Here is a 17,112-nt window from a genome sequence, read left to right as displayed (position 1 = left end):
TATGGACACAGAGATCAACTTGCTGTATACCCTGAATACCACGACATACATGTTATTTTCACACCACCCCAACATAATCCTTTCCCCTCTGGTGGGAAAGCCTCCCACCCACCCAGCTCACACTTGAGGAGTGAGAGCAGGAAAGGAAGACAGCAGGCGGTATTTTGGGGCGAAAACTGCTGATGAGGGAGGAACAATAGATACTGACCCTGGAGCCAATGAAATGTGGGGGGTTTTCCTGAGGTCATGGAGTCTGAGAACAGAGCCTCCACTTGTCCCTTCTAGCTCTGAAGCAGGTCTCCCAACTTTACCCTAGTTTAAAAAAAAAAAAAAAAAAAAAACCAGCTTCAGAGCTACACCGTGCTGATGCCCTCGGACAACTCCTGCCTGCAGAGCCATCCCCAGGGCAGCTGTTACCACGTCTCCTCTCCTTTCTCCCCTTTGTTCTCCAGTATTCTGAGGTCCCAGATGCAACTGGGCTACCCAGTAGGAGTTAAAGAGATGGATTGGGAACAAATACGCTTTTTGCTGCCTACCAGCACCCCACAGGGGTATCCTCTTTTTCAGAATTTCTAGAACCCTTGTGTGCAAAGTTCTACATAAACAGCCGTGCCCCCAATAGGCCTTCCCCACTAAAATAGCTAACTGTAGGAATTAGAGTGACAGATGTAGGTTCCAGCCCATTCCTGACCTGCAAATGGGACCGCTGGGGAAAGCCTAGCTTGGGCATTGCGCAAGACAGCAGCAGATCCTGTGGTGAGAATCCTGGCCAGGTGGAGACTACCCAGAAAAATCAGTAAAGTTAGGAGCTCAGGAGCTTCCTGTCTCTAAATGGAACCAGCTTCCATGTCCTTTCCTTATGGCAGGGATATGGTAAAAGAAATCGCAGGACAAAGGAAATATGTAGTCATAACACCCAAGGCGAGTCATGTGGGAATTATAGCTGGAGCCCTCTTCCTGCTTCCTCTGGGCTTTCCCAATATACCTGGCCCCTTCTCTGTCTAGCAGAGGCTTGATGCAAACAGGAAGAAGCCCATATCTCTTCCTCCCAGTTCCTTTGGGATATCGTTTTTTTGTTTTTGTTTTTTGTTTTGTTTTTCAAGACAGGTTTTCTCTGTAGCTTTGGAGCCTGTCCTGGAACTAGCTCTTGTAGACCAGGCTGGCCTTGGACTCACAGAGATCTGCCCTTTGGGATATCATTTAAGCCACAGTCTGGGTAGGAAGGCAGGCAGAGTGGGAACTGCACGAATGAGCTGAGAACAATCCAAGGAGATGGACAGGAATGCTCAAAGGAACTTCTCCCAGTGGAAAACAAAGGGGTTTCACGCAGACACAACAGTGGCCAAATGGCATACACAGATAGGTACTGTCCACTTCCAGCCCAGAGTCCAAACCAAAACCTGAGCTGGGCTGCAGGCCCCACTGCCCCATTCCCCACAGGCACACACTTGCCCAAGGGTGTCTTCCTAAACCATGGGAGTCGCATCTCCCAGTACCTTCTCTGGGCTCCTGGATGGCTAGGTCTAGTGTCTCCCTGCCCCCACTCACTGCCATCAACTGAAGCCCCGCTGTTCCTGCACTCTTCCTTCTAGGACACAGCCAGGACACTCCTGTAAGTTAGGGGAACTCTTCTCTGGGAGAGTGTGCTGATCACAAGCCACTTGTCAGGCTGGGTTGGGTTAGCATTAGTCTCTCCCTTCTCTGAGTCTCAGTTTCTCACTGGCAAGGCTGGGTGGCTCAGAGGTCCTTCATGCAGAATATCTTCCAGGCCCCAAAGCTGGCTCCTGGTGGGTGCTTCTTTCATTCCCTGGGGCCTAGAGATGGGCAGGTGTTCTCTCTTGACTAGGAAAGGAATTTTAATGTTTTAAATAGTTTCGGCTGTCACCTTCTGATAAGACAAATAAGCCCTTCACCAAAGATCAGTGAAGCCAGGTAAAATGACAGCCCTTTGCACAAGGAAGCTCAATCCCTTGAAGCACAGGCTCCCAGCAACTCTGTGTTTATGTAATAGTCTAGGTCTGCTGGGCTTAGGGGGCTCAGCCTAAACAGAAAGAACAAGAGCACACCCAAGATGCTACTATCTCTCTACACTGGGCAAGGTGGGAACACTGCCTTATAGGACAGATCAATATGGTTAGGCAGATGGAGAATTCTACCGCAGGAAGCATTACAGGGCTGAACAGTGGAGGAGTCTGGTTGGTTGGGTTTGGGCTTTTTTTTTTTTTTTTTGTAGCCTGCCTACATTGGAAAAGCTGGGGCGATAGAAGTGTGAAAGCCAGCAGGGTGGGGGGAAAAAAGGGTTCCAAGGAGAGGCCCAGAAGGGGAAGGTGGAAGAAGGTGCTAGGACTCTTCTCCAGAGAGCAGGGTGGCAGGGACAGGGAGGAGACAACAGAGCTGAGGCCTGGTGTTTGGGGAGCAGCTGCGTCAGTCTGGTGACAGTGATCATAAGGTCCCAGGATTTCATGATGGTGACAAAGCTTCCAGGCAAAGCAGATGGAGTGGTAGGGTACTTCCAAACCACAACGGGGAAGTTAGTCTGGGGGAGGGCTCTAGGAGTGGAAATGCTGCCCATCACGCTGAACTCAAGACAGAGCTTAAAACCAAACCAAGTACTTCCCAGGACCATGACTTGCACAGAACATGCCCACTCTGATATGTGAGTAAAAGTGACTTAGGTCACTAATAATACTAATAAACAGGAATTAGATGTGGAGCCCACTCAGCCTGTCTTCTCCCTGCTCTGGAAAGTCTCTGGGACAGCTAATACATACACACACACACACACACACACACACACTACACACACACTACACACACACTGGTGGCTATCCAGTAAGTTGCTTCATTCTCCCAAAAAGGCAAGGGAAATCATCTTGGGAGTTCATACTTCCTCCAAGACAGAAAAGCACAGAAAACAGTTTCTTCTGGCCTCACCCTCTCTGAATCTAAGAGAAAAACTGAATCTCTTCTGAAGACCCTGGGCACACACAAATGTCACATCCCAGTCTCCAACCACAGCAATGAATCAGGCCATTTACTCAAATCCACGGTAATGAGTTTTTTCTGTCACCTAATTAGTTCACAGTGAACTCTGCCTTGAGAGAAGAAGCAGGCTGGGAAAAGATCAAAAGGAAGTCAGAAGGGGATGTTACAACAAAAGGGGTCCAGATCTAAGGGGTGGGGGTTGTCTACTCACGTAAGATTCAAGACTCATCAGCTACAGATACAATAAAAAAGCAAAACAGGGATGTTCAAGTACAGAGGGCTCCAAAGCCTCACACAAGATGAAGATGGGAACAGGATCTGAACTATAGGGCCCAAAGAGTGGGCTACCCTTCTCAACCCCTTGTCAGCAGCAACTGGCCTTGGCTCTCCCTGCATTGCCACTAAGGCAGAACCCACCTCCTGCTGGTGGGCGTCCCCCTTCAAGCGGAGTTGGAAAAGGAAGCAGATGGACCAGGGCGAGGCCCATCTGTCCAAGCTGGCTAGAAGGTCAACACTGCCACTGGGGTGCCTGTTGCTACTGCCAGCCGGCCTCCACCGCACCAGAGGTCGTGGGGCTCCCTGCCAGCAGTGTGCCCCCAATTAATGTGCCTTTCAGCAGCCCCAGTTTATGACCCAAGTGCCCACAGGAAGGACCATTGTTTGGAGCAGCGAATGGTCTGGAGTTTATAGTCCCTATATCCAGGTCCGACCTCCCTGGAGGTCAGTCAGCATCCGGTAGCCCCACGTATATACCTCCAGGGTAAGCTTGCAAGAATGTCCTGGGGGTTAGAGGTCACTGCCAGCGCGCAAAGGGACCATTCAGCGCCTCCCACGCGGCCACAGCTCCCCAGCCCTGCGCCAGGCCAGGCCCGCGCCCGCCGGGCCGCAGAAGCGTGGGGGTGGGTGTGCGTCGGGAGAGGGCGCCGCGGGGAGCGCCACCTTCCGAAGCCTGCGGGAGCGGCCCAGGAAGGCTGCCATCCACTAACCCGAGGCTCTGATCCTCTACCCCTACTGCCAGGCAGAGCCAGGACATCAGCTAAGATTATTCCCAAGCAGCGGCCCCACCTTCACAACCCAACCTTCACAACCCACCAAGGTCTTCCGTGGCGCCCACCCGGCCCGACGTTGCCTGGCCAGATGTGGCCCCAAGGCCCTTGGCGACTCATAGTGCATCAGTCCTTGGAGCGACACCACCTTCACCTCCTGGGTCACGAAGAGCAAAAAACGTGTCCACTAGCTCAAGACGGAACCCCCCAACACACACACACAAAAAGTGTTCCTGGCTAAGACATGGAAAAACCTGAACCAGCTGGGGTTCTGCAGTGCCAATTAGCAAACCGCGAACCTCAGCTCCACAAGACCCCTGAGCGCCAGAGAGGGGCCGGGCCCGGGCCGTGGAGTACCCCCGCCAGCGCTGCAAAGGCCACCGCGCCCTAGTTCCCGCAGCCCCCGGCTCCGCTCACCCTCGATGGAGATGACGTGCTCTCGAATCTGGTTCTGCAGCGCCAAATCCTCGATGCGCTCGATCAGATCGTAGATGGCATAGATGTTGGGGTGTACCGACTCGAAGCGCTGGATCTCCGCCCGGATAGCGGCCGAGTTAGAGAGCGCGAACTGTTGGGGGGGCCCGCCGGCCAGCTGCTGCGAGGGGCCGCCACCCCCGGCTCCCGGCCCCGAGCCGCCGAACTGCCCGCCGCCCCCCGCTCCGCCGCCGCCGCCGCCGCCGCTCCCCGGCGCCGCCAGGCTCTGCTGCTGTTGAGGACTCTGGCCCCCGCCCGCCTGGAAGTTCATGGCTCCGGAGCCGCGGGGCCCGAAACGGGCCCAGCCAGGGCCCGGGGCGGCGCGGTGGCGGCGGCGGCGAGCGGGCGCGCGGGCGCGCGGCGCTGGCGGGACCCGAACTGTGAAGCGCGCGGCGCCGGGCTAGCGCATTAGGCCCGGAGCTGAGGCCAGAAGGCGCGGCCGCGCACGCTGGGGCCGTCGACCGGCGTTTACCGGCGCTGAGATCCCGCCGCCTCGGAGCTCCTCCAGCGGCAACAACAACGGGACCGGGAGCGCGCGGCCCGGGCCCTCCCCCCGCGTCATGCGCACGCACCGCCGCCCCCGTCGGCTTCGGCACACGCAGCCGAGCCCCCCTCCCAACCGCCCCCGCCCCTCCAGCGCGTCGCCCCGCGCCCCCGCCCCTCTCTCGCTCTCAGGCTCCGCAGCCTCCACCCCCAAGAGCCGCGCGTTGGCCGCGACGCGCGGCCCCACCCACCCGCCTAGGCCCTTCCGCCCGCTCGCCCGTTTCCCCCTCTCCTCCGCCCCCTCGGCGCCTCGAGGCCCCCTGCCTGGGGACACGACCGCGCTGTCCCCACGACCGGCCAGCTGCCTTTTCACCTCTGTGCTGCTCTAGACCGGTGTGGAATCCCTGGCCCACTCCGAACAATTCCCTGCGCCCGAGGGTGCTGATAAATGGGGCTGATTGGCCGAGAAGCTCGCACAGGCCCAACGGCGCCACCCTCTTTTGGTGCAGCATTGGCACCTCTGTCCCCAGGCCTCGAGGTCAGCCCTAGGGATCACGCCTTGATTCTCTTCCCTGGCTCTCTGCCCGGGTCTCCACTGCTGGCTGTGGCTGGGAGACAGAGACGGGTTCCCCCGCTCCTATTTCCAGTTCTCCCTGAGAGTTTCACCAGAGGGCCCCTGCAAATGACGCTTAGAAACAATAGTGTCCCAATTCTTATCTCCCAGTGATAGCCCGCTCCCTGCCAAACTGAAGAGAGTTCATTGGTACGTTACTGAAATTCACCAGAACCCACAGGGTCTCATAATTTTGCCCTACCCCCTTGTCTATCTTGTCCCCTACTAGGGCTAGAGAGCGTCCTTCAAGGTTTGGTGCTAATTAATCCACATCCCCAAGGCAGATTCCCCAAACCTCCAAGAGGTGACCTGTGCAAGTGCAAGGGAGTGACCCTGTGGAATAATTTGCTAGAGTATGACAGGTATCATGACGTACACCTGTTATCCTAGCACAGGGGAGGTGGAGTAAAAAGATCAGGAGTTCAAGAACAGCCTGGGCTATTTAGGGAATTCAAAGCCAGCCTGGGCTATATGAGACTGACTGTCTCAAAATACCAAATCAGTTGAATATGAGTACATGCCTGTAATCCTGGTACTAGGAAGGTAGAGCCTAGAAAATCACCAAACCTGTCTGAAAAAGAAAAGCAATGCCAGGCAGTGATGGTTCACACCTTTAATCCTAGATGGTGAGGAGAGGGGGGCGGCGACAGGCAGATCTCTGAGTTCATAGCCAGTGTGGTCTACATATCAAGTTCAGGACAGTCAAAGCTACACAGGGAAACCTGTCTTAAAAAAAAAAAAAAAAAAAAAAAAAAAAAAGAAGGAAAAAGAGAATTCAAACTTCAATGAGGCTGGAGAGATGGCTCAGTGGTTAAGAGCACTGACTGCTCTTCCAGAGGACCTGGGTTCAATTCCCAGCACCCATATGGTGGTTCACAGCCATCTGTAACTCTAGTTTCAGGGAATTAAACACCTTCTGCAGGTACCAGGTGCTCATGTGTATGCACATGTTGCATAGACACAGAAGAGCTGTCTCTTAAAGAAACAACAACAACTCTGGGCAGTAGTGTGCTTGCCTTTAATCCCAGCACTTGGGAGGCAGAGGCAAGTGGATCTCTGTGACTTCAAGCCAGCTTGGTCTACAGAGCAAGTTGCAGGACAGCTAGGACTGTTAACCCTATCTCAAAAAAAATATTTTTTAAGAAGAAAGAATAACAACAAAACAAAGCACAACAAAGAACAGTGGTTCACCCAGGTATCTTCTGAACACTATTGAAATGAGCAAGGTAACGCCATTCTGTCTCTACTTTATTTAGTTTGTGTTTGCCCGTCTACTTCTCAGTCCTATTTCCCCAACAACCATATCTGCCTTGGCCACACATTTGAGATGTCCCTGGCCTCAACCATGGTCCAGTTATATTAACCAAAATGTTTAAAGTAAACTAAAATAACTAAAGGCAATATAAGTAGAAGTTGTGAGTCGCGAACGGTGGTGGTGGTGCATGCATGCTTTTAGTCCCAACACTAGGGAGATAGAAGCAGGGGAATCTAAATGAGTTTGAGGCCAGTTCAGTCTACAAAGCAAGTTCCAGGGCAGCCAGGGCTACACAGAGAAGCTGTCTCAAAAACAAAACAAAAAATTGTCATGTTATGTTTGAAATAATTACTATGCTCTGCCAATAGATGTTTCAAGGTTACTATGACCCTCATCTAATTTTGATGTAAATTATAGTCTTTGTGGGTTTTGCCTTTTAAAACTTTGTACCCCTGGGCTTGGACACCAAGAGGTTTCAGAGACACATGCCTGCTCTTGATCTAACATCAATAAAAACTTTAAAACTTTTTTTTCTCTTTCAAGACAGGGTTTCTCTCTGTATCCTTGACTGTCCTGGAACTCACTATGTAGACCAGACTGGCATTGAACTAACAGAGATCCGCCTGCCCCTGCCTCCTGAGTACTGGAATTAAAGACATGTACCACCACCACCCAGCCCAAAAACTTAAAACTTTTAATATCTTAATATGGTTGTCGGCCAAGTGGTGGTAGCACATGTCTTTAATCCCAGCACTTAGGAGGCAGGGGCAGGCAGATCTCTGTGAGTTCGAGGCCAGCCTGGTCTACAGAGCGAGTGCCAGAACAGGCTCCAAAGCTACAGAGAAATCGTGTCTTAAAAAAAAAAATGGTTGTCAAGGTTGTCAATAACTCTCATGTATTGATACATGCCCCGCCCCCTTTTTTTTTCTGGTCCTAAGGTTGGACTACAAGACCTTATTAAGCATGCTAGGCAAATGCTCTACCGCTGAACTCCACATGCACACAGCCTCACACGTTGTCTTTAAGAATATTATTTTTCTTGTGTGTATGGATGTTGTCTGTTTGTATGTATGTGCGTTACGTGCCTGTGGAGGTCAGGTTCCTCTAAACTAAAACTAAAATTACAGATAGTTTTGAGTTGCCATCTGGGCACTGAGAAATGAGCCTAGGCCCTTTGAAAGAGCAGACATGCCACTGTGCTTAACTGCTAAGCATCTTTCCAGCCCATGTATCGTTTTTTGTTGTTGTTGTTGTTGCTTTCATTCATTCCCACTTCTCAGATCAACCTGGACTTTTTCCCAAAATAAAACTGCTTGTCTTTGACTTTCTACACATCTCTGCTCCTTCCTTCACGTCTCTTACTTTCCAAAGGATCAAGTGCAAACTAAGGAAAACTTGGACCTCTCAAACTACAGAACGGTGGGTGTCTGTTTGAAATACAAAAATTCTGTTTGTATGGCTTTAGCATTGTCTTGTCAATTTTATGATCTTACTCTGAAAAAATAAAGTGATTAAACAGAAAATATAGCTTTACTCACAAAAACATATAGTTCTTATGCTTTATAATTCTAAGTAATACTAGTGTCTCTGGCCAGGTGGTGGTGGTGCACACCTTTAATCCCAAGCACTCATGAAGCAGAGGCAGATGATCTCTCTGAGTTTGAGGCCAGCCTGGTCTACAAAGTGAGTTCTTGGACAGACCAGGCTACACAAAGAAACACTGTATCAATAAACCAAAAAAAAAAAAAAAAGAGGAAAGAAAGAAAAAAGAAAAAGAAAAAAGAAAAAAAAAAGAAAAGAAGGAAGGGAGGAAGAAAGGAAGAAAGAAAAAAAGACTGGCCTGTATGGGTTGGAGAGATGACTCAGAAATTAAGAGCAGCACTTGCTGTACTTGTTGAGCTTGCTACGCTTGCAGCGCTAGCAGAGGACCCTGGTTCGGTTCCCAGCACTTACATGGCTCCTAAAAACTGTCTATAACTTTAGTACCTGCCTGTAACTTGTAACTCCAGTACTAGGTGATCTAATGTCCTCTTCTGACTTCCAGAGGCACCAGTAATGCACAATGCACATAGTAATGTATTCAGGTAAACATCCATACAAATATAATACATTAATCTATTTTCAATAATTAGAACTTTGCAAACATGAGGACCTCAATTTGAGTCTGAAGCATTTATGTCAAAAGCCAGGCATGGCTGCCAATGCTTGTAACCCTAGCATAGGGAGCAGAGACAAATAAATCCTGTATGTGTGTACATTCACATGCTTGCATCACACATATACACACATGCATGTTCAGACTCCCAAGTAAAACTGGTCTATAAAATTCACAATTCAAGATGTCTGTGGCTATTTGGGGTCAGAGGATTAAGGAAGAATCTGCAGAGATTAGCTGTCACAGATCTACCTTGACATTCTCTATGCTGAAACATTTTTTTCCTTGGGGGATGAGACAGAGTGTTTGTGGGTGGTAAAGGTGGTTTCAAATCTTCCTACCTCAAACTTCTAGTGCTGGGTTTACAGGGCTATGCCACCATACTCAGGTAGTTTCTCAGTTTAGGTTTGAGTGAAGCAAATGCACTAATACTAGGCATTTGAAATACAGTGACATATATTTTACATAGCAGAAATACTTATTTAATAAAATATCAAATTTCTTCCTTACAACTGACTTAAAAGAATTATTCTTGTTCAGAGATTTAATAACCCACCATAGATTATGTAGCTGATGAGCCTACGAGAGGCCTTAGGATGTGTGCTCTATTACAAAGTCTATGGCAATTTTACAATCCCGTAGGGGCAAGATACAGGAGCAAAGGAGAGGCCCAGAAAAGGAACAGCCGGGGTTAGGCAGTCTCCCTAGCAAGTGAGGCAGGCAACCCACGCCTTCTCGGATACAGACTCACAGAGTCAATTTAGAAAACCAAGATGCTTTCTGACGTCCACTGTGACAGTAGGCGAGGTCCGGGTAGTGGCCACTTGAGTTCCCTAAAGCCTTCATCACTGCATCACTAACACGGGTGCTCTGACGTGCTGCAGGCTGACGTTGGTGTCGGGAGTGACAGATGCCCCGGCAGCTAGTGGCGGAGCGGGAGGTTCTCGTTGCTGACCAAATCTCTGTGGACAAGCACAACCCCTAGGGTCGTCCCCGCGGGCGGGCCATCAACGATCTGCGGGTACTGGGAACAGCTGGTCCAGCCCGGGACGTGGGTCCCTAGGGTGGAGGGCGGGAACTAATCAGGGCGGACTACAATTCCCACAATGCTCCCGGGCCGCAGCCGCGGGGAAGGAGAGGGACCTCAGGTGTCTGCGACCTCGGTGCCTCCGGCCCGGAAGTGCCCGAGGGGCCGAGATGGAGCTGGTGGAGTTGGGCGGTGAGTCGCCGCGTGTGACCGCGCCCACCCTGTCGCCCCAGGCCACAGCTGGGCTTTGCACGCCCCGCCCCGAGATCTCTGGTGCCCTCCTGCTGCTGGGTGGGGGGGAGGGAGGCGGGCAGATGGAAGGAGTGATGGAGCAGTGGGGGTGGGGAGAGCTAAGTCTAGGTTCTCCGGAAGGATCAAGGGCCTGGAGACCTCTGGGTTTGGCAAGGTTGCCCCCACTGGCGCTGAATAGGGCTAATGTGGGGTGGGGTTTGGGTGGACCCAAAAAGGGGCCGAGCTGGGTAGGCAACTGCGCTCCCTAAGCTCCAGATTGGCCAAGGGCGGAGTTTGACGTTTAGCGTTGTCTGGAAGCTTTGGGAAGCTCTGTGTGTTGTGGGTGGGTTTTGGATAGATGGTAAAGGGAAGTGTTAGGGGCTATAGGAGCCCCTTCTGCCGAGAGGAGAAACTTAAGGGACAGGGCATCAGATGAGCTTTGCTGGGAATAGGTGAAGGAGTGAACTTTGGGATGAAGTGGACAAAAGTATAGGTAAGCTTTTGAGTAAAGTTTGATGGAGGCAAAATTTAGGAAGGGTCGCTTAGAAGAGCATGGCCGTTACTTGGATATAGGGTTTGGGTGAATTGGGAAGCTAAATGAAGTCCTAGAACTCAGACAGCAAAGTTAAGATTGGAATCTGGGGATGGAAAGGGACAAAACAAGAAGGCAAATTTGGGACTACAGGATGCTGGACCAGTCTGTATCCTGGGGTAGGTAAGAAGACAGAATAACTGGGACAGTGGGAGGGTTGTAGTACAGTGGTTTCAAGGGCTGGTTGAAGTCGGGATGACTCCTGGTCAGAAAGCAGCCTCTCATCAATCCCTGTGCTTCTTTAGCTCGGTAGCACCTCTGGCAACTCAGGTGCCATGGCCTTGATCGAAGGCGTAGGCGATGAGGTGACTGTCCTTTTTTCGGTGCTTGCATGCCTTCTGGTGCTGGCCCTTGCCTGGGTCTCAACACATACCACTGAGAATACAGACCCCCTGCCACAGCCGTCAGGGACCGCAACCCCAGCACAGGCCAGCGAAGCCATGGCAGCCACAGACAGCATCAGAGAGGAGGCCCCAGGGGCTGAAAGCCCCAGCCTGAGACACAGAGGTCCATCAGCACATCCAGAACCTGACACCGAGGTCACAGCAACAGCACCACCTCCTGACTCCCTGCAGGAACCCCTAGTGCTACGGTTGAAATTTCTCAATGACTCTGAGCAGGTGGCCAGGGCCTGGCCTCAGGACACCATCGGCTCCTTGAAAAGGTAAGCTGGGAAGAGGGTAAGAACAAAATCCTAAAAATGGGGTGAGTGACTACAGAAGGGCCACTAGAGATATTTGAAGCTCACCCTTATTTTCTGTTTGAGAAAACTGTCTCCTCGGGATACTTACACTCTATAGCTGTTAACCTGTTCAAACCTGCCCCCCAGAGGCCAGAATCTGGGTGGTTTGTAGAGTGCAGGGGTGAAGGTTGGGATCGGTCCTCAGAGCAAAGGACCAGGACTTCCTGAGGCCTGCTCTCTTACCCAGGTCCCTCTCTCCTCAGGACCCAGTTTCCGGGCCGGGAACAGCAGGTTCGACTCATCTACCAAGGCCAACTGCTAGGAGACGACACCCAGACACTGGGCAGCCTCCACCTCCCCCCCAACTGCGTTCTTCACTGCCACGTGTCCACGAGAGTCGGTCCCCCACATCCCCCCTGCCCACCAGGGTCAGAGCCCGGCCCCTCCGGGCTGGAAATCGGCAGTCTTCTGCTGCCCCTGCTGCTTCTGCTGCTGCTCCTGCTTTGGTACTGCCAGATCCAGTACCGGCCCTTCTTTCCCCTGACAGCCACCCTGGGCCTGGCCGGCTTCACCCTGCTCCTCAGTCTCCTGGCCTTTGCCATGTATCGCCCGTAGTGCCTCCACGGGCTTTTGGCAGCGTTGCCAGCCCCTCTGGACCTCAGTCCCCAAGGCGCAAAGGGAGCTGCTGTCTGCCCAGGCCCACCTCACCCGCTGCCTGCCTTTTCCCACTCCCCTGGAGCCCAGCCTTGCGCCGCAGAGGACTCCAGGGCTTAGCGGAGGCTTCTCCCTGTGATCTTCATATCTCGGGGCCATCATCTGGGGCTGCTGGCCCTCAGCCTTCGCAGACAGTGGGTTCTTCTGGATCAGGCACTTGCTGTCGCTGCCTTGGCCCGGCGCAAAGCTGGGCCACCCCACTGGGCCCATCTTAGTGTGCTGCCAGAGGACCTAGGTACGTCTAGTTCCAAAGAGCTGCCGTGGCTGAGTTGGGGACCGATGGACTAGGAGACTGGTGAAGGGGAGTTGAGAGGAGCGGAGCTGTTTTCTGGAATTTGTGCAGATTAAAGAAACTGTGACGTTTTCATTCCCAGTGTGTCTGTGCGGGGCTTGAGGGTGGGGAGCCTTTGTTCTGAGAGAACGGAACCTGCGCTAGGTCCTATGTGCACAAGCTACCCAGGGCAGGACAGCGGACAGTCGCTTTCCGCATCATTCCTGCAGGTTTCAGGCCAGGCTCTGTGGCACCGCCTCCGCAGCCGCGCGCGCACTTCCCGGAAGCTGAGGGCGGGTCCCGCGGCTCCCATGCTCGCAGCGCCTGCCGGGAGCCACGTCTCCGCTGCCTGGCACTGAGCTGCAATTGGCGTCTGGGGGCGATCCGGGGGCTGCTGGGAAGATGGCGGACTCGGTGGCCCGCTGATGAGGAGGCCACGGGGGGAGCCCGACTCACGGGCCCCGAAACCAACTGAGAGAGTGACCTGCGCGGGGCCCGGGGAGTCATGTAGGGTGGCGTCTGCGGGGAGGGCCGCGGGAGGGTGGCGGGAGCTGGTGTTAGCGGCAGTGGCCACAGGCTGCTGGCCTCCCGGGGCCGGGACAGGGTGCGGGGGCCTCTCCCGCGGACAGCACCGACTCCGCGCCTTGGCAGACGGCGCACTGGGGCCCAGCGCGCGCCCTGCGAGTTTGCGCTGTGTTCTCATTTCACTGGTGAGGAGACTTAGGGCAAGAGGCGGAGACATTTGTCCAAGGTCACGCAGCTGGTAAGTGGGAGCGCCCAGCATGGGACCCAGCACCGTCCGGCTGCAGAGCTCGCGTTCCGCCCACCCCGTCGCCGCCGCCTCTAGCGAGAGGGGAGGTGGTCGGCCGGGCGCGTCGCCGGGACCACCGGGGCTCCAGGCTGGGTGTGACCACTAACCCTGTGAATGACCTCGGGCTTTAACCTCTTCGTCGCTCTGGGCCTTGTTTCTCCACCTGTGAAATGAGGTAATGCCAGCCCCGCGACTCCTCATCAGCGTGCACGGAGCATCGAAGGAGTTGTGTATGTGAAAATGTGTATAGAGCTGCACCGAGCACACTTAAGAATTAGCATTTCTTTTGAAAGGAACGGGGAAAGGGGGCATGGTGGGGAAGAGTTCCAGAGCAGTCCCTCTGGGTTAGTTTTACTTGAGGCCCTTTGGGTGGGGAGTAAGGTAAGGACTAGATAGTATATTTCCCCTAGGAGGAAACCTCACCCGGTTTTCTGGGCCACCCCTCAGGGTCTCCATCACCCACCTCCATGCTTCGAATCCTGCTCTCTGCCCAGAATTCCCCTGCTCGGCTGTCTGGTCTGCTGCTCATCCCACAAGTACAGCCCTGTTGTTTGGGGCCCAGCAAGTCGGGGGACCGGCCTTTTGGAGGAGGCCCTGTGCAAGGCCTTCAAAGGCTTCTGGAACAGGCACGGAGCCCTGGGGAGTTGCTGCGATGGCTGAGCCAGAACCCCACCAAAGTTCGAGCTCATCATTACCCAGTGGCCCTTCGTCGTCTGGGACAGCTCTTGGTGTCTCAGCCTAGGCCCTCCCCTGTGGAGCAGGCCACACTGCAGGACTTGAGTCAGCTCATCATCCGAAACTGCCCCTCCTTTGACGTGCACACCATCCATGTGTGTCTACACCTTGCAGTCTTACTTGGTGAGGAGGGTGAGGAAGGTGTGGGTGTTTAGGGAAGAGTAGCGGAAGACAGAGCAGAGGACTCAAGCTATTGAGAACGCTCAGATTCCCACCTAGTAATGGCACCTTCCCAAGCACACATGCCGAGTCCTCTGGTGGATGATCCTCATGGTGGATGTCCAAGTCAAACAACATTCTGCCTCAGCTGGATACTAGGTTCCTTCTAACACAGTGCTCTAGGAAGCCACAGCACTTTCTTAGACTTGGCACAAGGTGACTTGTCTAAGGCTTTCCCCGCACACTGTTGATACATCATGCTCACGTGACCACCTCTCTCCACTGAAATAAGTACACCTTCCCACTCAAGAAATGAAGAAGAGGAAGTTGGGGACTCATTCGTTCCACTTGGCAAGATAGCACACCGCAGCTTTCTTACTAGGATCGTCTTTGTCCCTCTCCCTCCCAGGCTTTCCATCAGATGGACCGCTCTTGAGTGCCCTGGAGCAGGAGCGAAGGTCCCGCCTCCTTCCAAAACCACCCTCCCCACATCAGCCTGCCATCCATGGTGGGCAAAGGTTGGAAATGGCCCTGAGCTGTCCCCATTTCCTGCGGTACCCTCGTCAGCATCTGATCAGAAGCCTGGCAGGTGCCGAGGGTTAAAAGCAAAAGGGAGGCAAGGGATGAGATGGAGCCACTGGGATAAAGTGCCTGGGCTGGAGCACAGTCTAGCCCCCAGCAGCCTTCCTTGAAGGCACAGTATGACAGGCTGTTCTTCACAGAGGCAAGGCCAGAAGAACTGACTCCCCATGTAATGGTGCTTCTGGCTCAGCACCTGGCCCGGCACCGGTTGCGGGAACCCCAGCTTCTGGAAGCCATTGCTCACTTCCTGGTAGTTGAGGAAGCCCAGCTCAACAGCAAGGTGGGCTGGCCTACCACCCTCCCATGCTTCTCTGAGTCATCCTCAGCTGCTTGGCCGGGCCCAGCCCCCATCCAGCTTGTCTGGTTTCTGTAGCAAGCATTCTACCCAGGCTGTGTTCTGTGCCCAGGACATCTGTCTCTGTTTACTGGTTGTCCAGTTCCCATAGTCAGTATAGTAGTATGTCTGGAGCCCTGAAACTTTCCAAAGCTCCTGCACAGCAGCCTAGCTCCATAGGATCCACTCCTACAGATAGATCTACAGGCCATACACTCCACCGCCCCCAGTTAAGTCCCTTCTGTGAAGATACTGCTTGTGTTGCAGAACTTGGAGTGTGTGCTGGTATAGAGGGCATTCTGCCTTGAAAATTACTGACAGAACGAGGCCTCCCTGAGGTGCCTATCAAACATGCCAGGGAACTTGGCATGTGCCTTTATCCTGGCAGAGGCAGAGAAAGGTGGATCCCTGAGTTTGAGGCCAGCCTGATCTGCATAGGGAGTTCCAAATTAGCCTGAGACAAAGAAGACCCTGAAAGAAAGCAAAGCAGTGTTTGCTGCTGGATGCTGCTGCCTTTTTCTGCAGGTGGTACAGAAGCTGGTCCTGCCCTTTGGGAGGTTGAACTACCTGCCTCTGAAGCAGCAGTTCATGCCCTGTCTTGAGAGGATCCTGGCTCGGGAAGCAGGGGTGGCACCCTTGGCCACAGTCAACATTTTGATGTCACTGTGCCAGCTACAGTGCTTGCCTTTCAGAGCCCTGCAGATTGTCTTCTCCCCCAGTTTCATCAACCACATCAATGGTATGCAGACGGGATGGTTGGTGGGGCCAAGGGCTGCAGGGCAGGAGTGTGCCCAGGTGTCAGCGGCCCAGTGTCCCCCAGTCCCTGCTTCCCCACAGGCACCCCTCCTTCTCTGATTGTGCGACGCTACCTCTCTCTACTCGACACGGCCGTGGAGCTTGAACTCCCAGGGTACCAAGGCCCACGCCTTCCCCAAAGACAGCGAGTGCCCATCTTCCCACAGCCCCTCATCACTGACCGTGCCCGCTGCAAATACAGGTGGGCCAGAGGAGGGGCAGCCACAGGAGCACAGAGTGGGAAAGCCAGAGCCCATGTCTCCTAACAGAAGAATAGCCTTGAGGCAGCAAAGGGCCTTTGCCGGGTGGCAGTGCTCAGCAGGTACAGGGGCCTTCCCTCTACCACTGTCCTTTCTCCTCAGTCACAAGGACATAGTAGCTGAGGGGCTGCGCCAGCTGCTAGGGGAAGAAAAATACCGCCAGGACCTGACTGTGCCTCCAGGCTACTGCACAGGTGAGGTGTGGACGGACATGGGTGGCCAGCAGTCTAAAGCTGGCGCAAGGCTAAGGCCCGTCTGCCCTGCAGACTTCTTGCTCTGTGTTGGTAGTTCTGGTGCGGTGCTGCCAGTGAGGACACAAGACCCCTTCCTGCCCTACCCACCACGGTTCTGCCAACAGGACCAGGCTGGCTGTAACCCCACAACACGACACTCTACCCAAAGGTAAGGAAAATGAAATGGTTGGGGAGTCTTTGGCTACTGGGCCAACAGCAACCTGAGCCAAGTCCACTCTTCTTCAGGGTGGTGTTGATGCTGCGCGAACGCTGGCATTTCTGCCGGGATGGCAGGGTGCTTCTGGGCTCTCGTGCTCTGAGGGAGCGGCACCTGGGCCTTATGGGCTACCAACTTCTGCCGGTGAGAAGTCCTGTCCCACCCCACCTCTATGTGTATTGAGAGCCAAGCCACTGTAACCTGTCTTTTCTCTGCAGCTGCCATTTGAAGAATTGGAGTCTCAGAGAGGCCTGCCCCAGCTCAAGAGCTACCTGAGGCAGAAACTTCAGGCCTTAGGCCTCCGCTGGGGACCTGAGGGTGGGTGAGGGAGCACATACAGGGCTCAGGATGGAACCCTGTTGGGGAGGGGGCAATTTGCACTTTGGCTCCCTGTTGGCTTTTTCATTAAAATCCCTTTCCTTCCCCATGGTGAGTCTCATTTCTGGACCAAGGAACAG

At 53.7% G+C, this 17,112-nt stretch overlaps 3 protein-coding genes across 9 annotated transcripts in view; 2 read left to right on the top strand and 1 right to left on the bottom strand.

Annotated features, from left to right (window-relative positions):
* Agap3 (ArfGAP with GTPase domain, ankyrin repeat and PH domain 3) overlaps nt 1–5,040 on the bottom strand; it is a 50,125-nt gene extending 45,085 nt beyond the window's left edge. For 2 of the 4 annotated variants that reach the window (XM_085691144.2, XM_085691147.2), the window contains exon 1: nt 4,449–5,037. In XM_085691144.2, coding sequence (XP_085547270.1) covers nt 4,449–4,776 — 328 coding nt within the window. In that variant the 5' untranslated portion in view covers nt 4,777–5,037. Of the gene's footprint in view, nt 1–4,448 lie in introns of all 4 variants that reach the window. The other 2 variants (XM_048440255.3, XM_085691148.2) reach the window with 2 other exon arrangements.
* Nucleotides 5,041–10,080: 5,040 nt separating this feature from the next.
* Nucleotides 10,081–12,624, top strand: Tmub1 (transmembrane and ubiquitin like domain containing 1). Of its 2 annotated transcripts, none has more exons than XM_048440265.3 (3): nt 10,081–10,230; nt 11,107–11,525; nt 11,807–12,624. In XM_048440265.3, the coding sequence occupies exons 2-3, from the start codon at nt 11,137–11,139 to the stop codon at nt 12,156–12,158; spliced, it is 741 nt and encodes a 246-aa protein (XP_048296222.1). In that variant the 5' UTR covers nt 10,081–10,230; nt 11,107–11,136; the 3' UTR covers nt 12,159–12,624. The 2 variants fall into 2 exon arrangements, with proteins under 2 accessions (XP_048296222.1, XP_048296223.1); XM_048440266.3 differs by lacking the exon at nt 10,081–10,230 and adding an exon at nt 10,408–10,762.
* Nucleotides 12,625–12,833: 209 nt separating this feature from the next.
* On the top strand, nt 12,834–17,081 carry Fastk (Fas activated serine/threonine kinase). 3 transcript variants are annotated; one of them, XM_048440263.3, is made up of 10 exons: nt 12,834–13,035; nt 13,787–14,197; nt 14,643–14,822; nt 14,956–15,095; nt 15,675–15,888; nt 15,987–16,146; nt 16,307–16,398; nt 16,471–16,606; nt 16,684–16,798; nt 16,873–17,081. In XM_048440263.3, the coding sequence occupies exons 1-10, from the start codon at nt 12,954–12,956 to the stop codon at nt 16,978–16,980; spliced, it is 1,638 nt and encodes a 545-aa protein (XP_048296220.1). In that variant the 5' UTR covers nt 12,834–12,953; the 3' UTR covers nt 16,981–17,081. The 3 variants fall into 3 exon arrangements, with proteins under 3 accessions (XP_048296220.1, XP_048296221.1, XP_085547276.1); XM_048440264.2 differs by lacking the exon at nt 12,834–13,035 and adding an exon at nt 13,298–13,514; XM_085691150.1 differs by lacking the exon at nt 12,834–13,035 and adding an exon at nt 13,298–13,569.
* Nucleotides 17,082–17,112: the final 31 nt, after the last annotated feature.

This window comes from Myodes glareolus, chromosome 6, assembly GCF_982192425.1.
Source record: "Myodes glareolus chromosome 6, mMyoGla1.1, whole genome shotgun sequence".
Classification (NCBI taxonomy): domain Eukaryota; kingdom Metazoa; phylum Chordata; class Mammalia; order Rodentia; family Cricetidae; genus Myodes; species Myodes glareolus.
Note: the sequence above shows the minus strand (reverse complement) of the source record. Positions and strands in the feature narration are given on the sequence as shown.